This window comes from Cystoisospora suis, assembly GCF_002600585.1.
Source record: "Cystoisospora suis strain Wien I chromosome Unknown contig_4228, whole genome shotgun sequence".
Taxonomy (NCBI): Eukaryota; Apicomplexa; class Conoidasida; order Eucoccidiorida; family Sarcocystidae; genus Cystoisospora; species Cystoisospora suis.
In genome coordinates, this window is record NW_027157020.1 from 1 (window position 1) to 6,097 (window position 6,097).

The 6,097-nt window shown below is 45.6% G+C and overlaps 3 protein-coding genes across 3 annotated transcripts; 1 reads left to right on the forward strand and 2 right to left on the reverse strand.

Annotated features, from left to right (window-relative positions):
• Positions 1-3: 3 nt before the first annotated feature.
• CSUI_007854 (uncharacterized protein) lies at positions 4-178 on the reverse strand (the record flags this gene model as incomplete). Its single annotated transcript, XM_068067997.1, has 1 exon — positions 4-178. A coding segment is annotated over one exon (171 nt), but the record flags the coding sequence as incomplete, so codon positions are not given.
• A 28-nt stretch (positions 179-206) lies between these two features.
• Positions 207-1,261, forward strand: CSUI_007855 (uncharacterized protein; the record flags this gene model as incomplete). The annotated part of the gene is made up of 1 exon (XM_068067998.1): positions 207-1,261. A coding segment is annotated over exon 1 (456 nt), but the record flags the coding sequence as incomplete, so codon positions are not given.
• On the reverse strand, positions 1,035-5,854 carry CSUI_007856 (ribosomal protein s9). The gene is made up of 6 exons (XM_068067999.1): positions 5,596-5,854; positions 4,615-4,771; positions 3,912-4,078; positions 3,031-3,132; positions 2,109-2,331; positions 1,035-1,343 (listed from the first exon to the last, which is right to left on the reverse strand). The coding sequence occupies exons 1-6, from the start codon at positions 5,668-5,670 to the stop codon at positions 1,252-1,254; spliced, it is 816 nt and encodes a 271-aa protein (XP_067920027.1). The 5' UTR covers positions 5,671-5,854; the 3' UTR covers positions 1,035-1,251.
• Between the last annotated feature and the right edge of the window lie 243 nt (positions 5,855-6,097).

Here is a 6,097-nt window from a genome sequence, read left to right on the forward strand (position 1 = left end):
GATGAGGACGATTCGTCCACTCCGAGATCAAGCGCGCGGGCGATAGCACGGTGGTGGACCCGGCTCCGCCGAGGTAGATGTAGGCCGGAGGCTGAAGACGTAGGGAACACCATGGTAGGGATAGCAGAAAGCGGTTTAGAGGGAGTTGGGAGCACAGGGATAGGAGTTAGGAGGAGTTGGAAGAAGTCAGGAAGCACGGGAGCGCTAGTCGGGAGATGCGTCTGCGGGGGGAAGGAAGGAGAAGAAGATGAAAGAGGAAAGCGGTACGCCGGGTTGTTGCGCGCGCCACAACCCGGGGCAGGCGCTACAAAACGGGTAAACCAAATTAGAACGCTAGTTAACTAATTTACTGCTGTTTAGCTCTACGTCAGCGCGGCAACAACGTAGAGCTAAACAGTAATAAGTTAGTTAACGAGTGTCCTAGTTTATTCTTCCCGTTTTGTAGTGTAGCTTTATCGGTGTAGTTATTTCGTGAAATTCTGGGACTGTTGCGGGAGAGTGAGAACGCAACACTCAGTGGCAGCAGCGGTCATCGGGAGCGAGGGCAAAGCTCCGATCGTCCCAGGAACTGATTTGTATATCAAATCAGTTCAGAGTAATCACTAGTTTTTTACTCTGTGTGGTGTGCTGGGGTTATCTGGCGTGAAATAGTAGCCGTTGTCGCACATCCGAGCACTGGCGAACCGTAGCGCATTGCTGCCGCTGTCGTGCCGCGCGCGGGCAGCACAGTACCGACCAGAAAGAGCGCGGAGGAAAACGGGAGGGAGAGAGATGAGAACCCACCAGTGTAAAGACAGATATAAATGCACAAGAAGCCTCAGACGAGGAGGAGAGAAGGCGCTAGGGAGATTACAGAAGATACTTCTCTTTTACGAAGAAGGCCCCATAAAAACAGTGAGAGGGGAGAGACAGGGGAATGGATTGAGATCAGGAAAGACACGAGTTTGTCTTGGAAACGTCGGTCTGCCTATATAAACGACTTTGAGATTTTCTTCACACCGTCTTTTTCGGGTGTACATACGCGGCGTGCCCCCTTACCCTTCAACATTATCATTAGTCTTCTTATATTTATCAACTCTTGGTCGTATGGACCTCCTATGGATGTCAGGCAGGATTCATTCTCCTTTTGTTCACGATGCCTATTCTTCCCTCTTTTATGTCTCTTTCTCGTGTGTTTTCCCTTCAGTAAAGATTTTGATGCACAGGTTCACTGTGTTCTCTCAGCCTCTCTTCTCTTTGAACCTTCTTTTCTTATCTCTTACTCCACGTCCTCATCTTTCTTGCCTTCATACGTCCAGGCATCTTAGGCATGCGCTGTCGTGTGTCTTCGTACAAGACACCCGCTGCACGAGAAGCACAGATACCAAAGGATAGTTAGAAAGAAACAGAGATACGGAGGTGGTGTACAGAACCACCCGTAGAGAGCCATACAGACAAACATATCGGTATTCGTGAAAAGACTAAGACAACCCCCAGCTATCTTTTCCTACCCATTTTATGAAGACATATTCACATATGTCTACAGGTATTCTGGTATAAACGTATATGCATATATATATATATATATAAATGCGCCATATGCGTATGTATCTGTAGAAGTCCATACTGTAGAACACTCTCGGCTCTGCCCCAACAAACCTCCGTGTCTATAAAAGCTCTGTAATATTCACGCTCTCTCCGCCGGCATGAAAAATATACATCTATAAGTGTATATAGAAAGACATTGAGAGAGAGAGACAAGAGCAGAAGTATGAGTGGCAGACATTTTCACGTGTATGCCAGAACGAATCTCACAGGCGGGTATGTATGTTCGGATGTACAGAGGACGGAGAGACAGGTAGATGGGCTCTTTTCTATCGATCCTTTGTACGAAGAGATACATGGTAGAGCTCCTACCTGAGTCTAAAGCGCATTGAACACACGTTACACCAGGTCAAAGATTTCTCCGTCGTTCATGAAAAGACGATGAATGAAAACGCCAAGCCTTTTGTTCTCCAAACTAGGGAAGTCCTCGAGTATGACGAATTCAAACACACAATGCTCTCTATTCATCATGTACCTATCTCTCTATTCTCTCTTCTTGCCCTCCCGTTCTCTGTTCTCCTTACCTTCTGTAAGAAGGTCTGCGCATGCAGCGCATGCATTGACGAGAGCTCGTCCAACAGCTAGACGTGTCGCGCCTGCCTGGCCTGAGCTCCCTCCTCCTCTCGTGTGAATGAAAACGTCATAAATCCCTGCCGTCTGAGTTAGAAGAAAAGGCTGAAGAACGTCCATGCGATTGTAATACAGAGGCCAGCGTACATAGAGATCTTCATCCTTGTTCACCCTCACCTAAAGGGAAGGAAGAAGAGCAAAGCAGAAGAAAAAACACAGTTGAAGAGAAAAAGAGATCAAGCAGAGAGGTCGAAGAATAGAAAAGAGAACGAAAAAGGCAGCTGGGTCGTTGAAAGCGAGGAACGAAAGCAAAAAGAGAGGGAGAGGGAATGACAGCGCAGTGAGGTGAGAGAGAAAGATGAAGTGTGTATACGCCTCACGCAAGAGAAACCGAAACATGATAAGTATGTGAGCTCCCTAAGTGGCGAGTACAGGGGAAGACCCCCTTTGTTCAGATCTCCCTTGCATGCAAAAAAAAGAAAAAAGAACGCTTTCTCCTCGTGTCTTACTATCCAATCTCTTTCTTTCACCTCCTTCGAATCCACAACACCGCAGCAGGAATAGAGACATATATATATATATATATATATACATGCAACAGTACCTGATTTGAACGAAGTAAGCGGGAAGGCTCGAGAGTAACCTACAAGAGACCAGTTTTCTGTTGTTTCACATACGCTGGCCAATCCTCCTTTTCTATCTATCTATACACGCTACGTACAAGGTATGTGCATACATACGTATATACATATACATATATATGCTGTAAGACGTGGAGAAACTTCTTTATCCTCGGCTTGCAGTGATGGTACGAGAGATCTAGGGTATGTCCCCCAGCTCCCTCGTACCTCTCCTCATTTCAACCTTCTTACATACCTGTCCCGTTCCTCTGCGGATGAGGACGTGAGCCACGGCTCTCTTTCTCGTCCCACGACCTTCAGCTTGCCATAGCCACAGCTTGCCATTGTGATAGAATGTCTACAAAGACACAAGCATACAAAGACATCCCCATCTACAGAACAAGATTCTTCGGATCGGCGAAGAAGGAAAGAAAGACAGAGGTACACCTATCCTGTCACCCTTCAAAAGATGAAAACAAAAGACAGTCAGAGACCACGAGCTGAGAACCACTATTAGAAAGACGTGAGTAGATCTTGTACATGCGCATGTCTGTAGGTGTCGAGGATATAGCGGGGAGTGACTCTACGTAGAACTCACGGCGGGGCTCTTGATATACGATAAGGAGTACATCCATCCTTCTGGAGTTGAGATCTCTTTTCTATCTTTTCCAGGCACACGGGCAGGCAACAGTTTCCTTCTACCCATTCGCCTTGTATTTCAAGAGCCAAACAACTTCTTTTCGAATGTCACTAATACAAAGATAAAGTCTTTCTTATATATCCTCTTTACAAGGACAACCCTCTCATGTTCCTCTTATCTTTCTCCTTCATGCAGCTCGTAGGAATAGTGGATAAGACGGATGATGTGACGCCTCCTTTTCTCTTCCTTGGTATCAGAAGACAGACGAGCGAACAGACAACTCTCATCCACCTTTCTCTCTTCTGTCTTTCGTTTCTCTTGAAATCTCTAGTAGTACTGATAGGGACAAGACTTCTTCTTCTTCTTTGTCTTCTTCGAGACCCCTAACTCCGGCGCGCCTACCCTTTCCTCATCCTTTGACTGCCCCTTTCTCTTCTCAACTCTCGAGACTTGCGCTACTGTTCTCTTCTCTTCAGCTCACTAGGAGAAAAGCTTACCTTGGTCTTTTCAACGCCAGAAAAGGCAGAAATCACCGCATTCTCGAGTAAAGTCGAGGCTTTCGTACTAGCTGCATGCAAAGACGACTGTCCTATCACTCCTGCTACGGCGTCACCCCCAGTGAAACACTCATCTGTCTCGCCTCTTCCCCCTCTCTCTGTCTCGCCTTGCAAATCCACAAAACGGAAAGACAAAGAAAGGGACAACTCGATGGAGAAGAGAAAGAAAAAGTTTATGTGTGGTAGATGGATACACAGATGGAAGCGAGATGTCAAGATGGAGATGTACACAGCATTGTTCCTTCAAGTAGGACGGATGTCTCCCTCGTTTCTTCGCGCGTGGTCCTTTCTTCCTTCTTTCTTCGATCATCTTCATATTGTTCCTGCCTTGGCTTGAAGTGTTGTATGAAGGAAGAACAGGAAAGATTTGTTTCGTAGAAGAAGAGCTCTAGACAGCATCTTCACATAAAAAAGAAGAAACCGATGGGAGAGAGTGATCGCCTCTATACTACGTCAAAAGATAGACCACACTGCGTCTAAGAAAGAAACTCTCGTTACCAACGTCCACATTCCTATTTCCCTAAATCAAGTCTATCTAGTCCATCTTTTTACGGATCCTCTTTGTCTCTCTCTCTTTCTCCTTATCTTTTGCTTTCTTTTTTATGCTATCACTCTACACTTGAATCGATGGTAAGATGCTTACCTATACCGAGGCTGTCATCTCGATTGCTGCTCTCTTCATTCGACACGAGGGCTTCTTCTTCCGCCCGCAGCGATTCTTCAACTTCATGTAAGGAAGAGGGAGAAGGCGTACATGATTGAGACGTAAAGAAATTCTCCAGAAGGAAAGGATCATAACTCTAGGAAGAGAAAGACATAAAGAAAGGAGACACGAAAAGTAAGCACCTCTCAATCGGTTCAAGGGGAGATAGACAACAGAAAAGAGAAAGACAGAGAAAGAAAGAGAATTCTACACAGTAAGCCTCGTATAGAAAGAGGGAGAGAGAGAAGTATCGTGTCCCGACTCCCCCAAACAAGAGCATAAGACTAAGCATTTTAATCGAAACCTCTCTTTCCTTCTTCTTCTTGTCGTCTTCCCGAAGAATCAGTTTACTGCTACAACGCCACTAGCGACGCAGGCCTCCCTTTCACGTGCATCTCTCTGCTTCCTTTCTCCTTCTTCTTCTCTTTCCTTCTTTCTCTTCACTTCCGTCCCAAACAAGCAGTTGCGTTCCTCTCCCCCTCCGTCATACAGAAACCACAAGCGAGGAAGAAGTTCAAAACAATCTGCGCCTACGTGACTCCTCAGATAAGCCGAATAGGAGGAGTTTATCGGGATTTAGCACAGGCCCACTCCATTATAGGGTGGCCCCGTCTACTGTGTCTTAGAGAAATTCTTCACAACGAAGACGCTTCCCTTACTCTTCAACAAGACAGGCAGAAAGGCTGAAGAAGCGAAGGGAGAGATAAAGTACACAAGGATACGCACATGCATGGACATATAGCCGGCAACGCAGAAACACAGAGGTCTATGCATATCTACATACATATATGTGCAGTTACCCAGGCATGCACGTCTATACGTATATATGTATATATATATATAAGAATGTACGCACAGAGGTATATAAGTATGTGTATGTTTAGAGAAAGAGAGAAAGAGATAGAAAGAAGGACATCTTACAGGTGAGAAAGAAGGAGACTGCATGACGAGTTGTTGTAGTTCTTTCACGGTGTAGACATTCGCTTCTTTTGCCATATATAACGCCTACGAAGAAGAAGCACTCGCTACATACTCTTCTCAGTTCCAACCTGACTTCTCAGTCTGGGAGAGAAGAAGGCGCACACTTCCTCGCAAGCAAACATTTGCTCGTAGTCGGCATAACCTGGGACTGTCAATGCATACGTCTCTGTGTACGTACATGCAGCTGTACGAATGATGTATATACAGGAATATATATGCGAAGGTATACACAAGTATCTGTGTATGTCCGTGCGGCTGTGCGGACGGATGTGTGTACTTTGAAGGAGTTACCCATACACAGGTATAAAACCGAAGAGACAGGGCCGGGGGACAGGTGAGTGAGTATATACTCCATTGAGTTATATGCATGCGTGGCAATTTCATAAACGTACAGCTACGCAGCAGTATGTAACGCATAGGTATATAATATATATATATATAT

Excerpts from the sequence above, each read along its gene's own strand:
- CSUI_007856 (XM_068067999.1), bottom strand. The coding sequence starts at position 5,670 with ATGGCAAAAGAAGCGAATGTCTACACCGTGAAAGAACTACAACAACTC. Across the intron at positions 4,772-5,595 it reads AGTCTCCTTCTTTCTCACCT|AGTTATGATCCTTTCCTTCT; the intron begins GTAAGATGTCCT and ends TTCTCTTCCTAG. Across the intron at positions 1,344-2,108 it reads CGCAGACCTTCTTACAGAAG|CGGGTGTCTTGTACGAAGAC; the intron begins GTAAGGAGAACA and ends CTTCTCGTGCAG.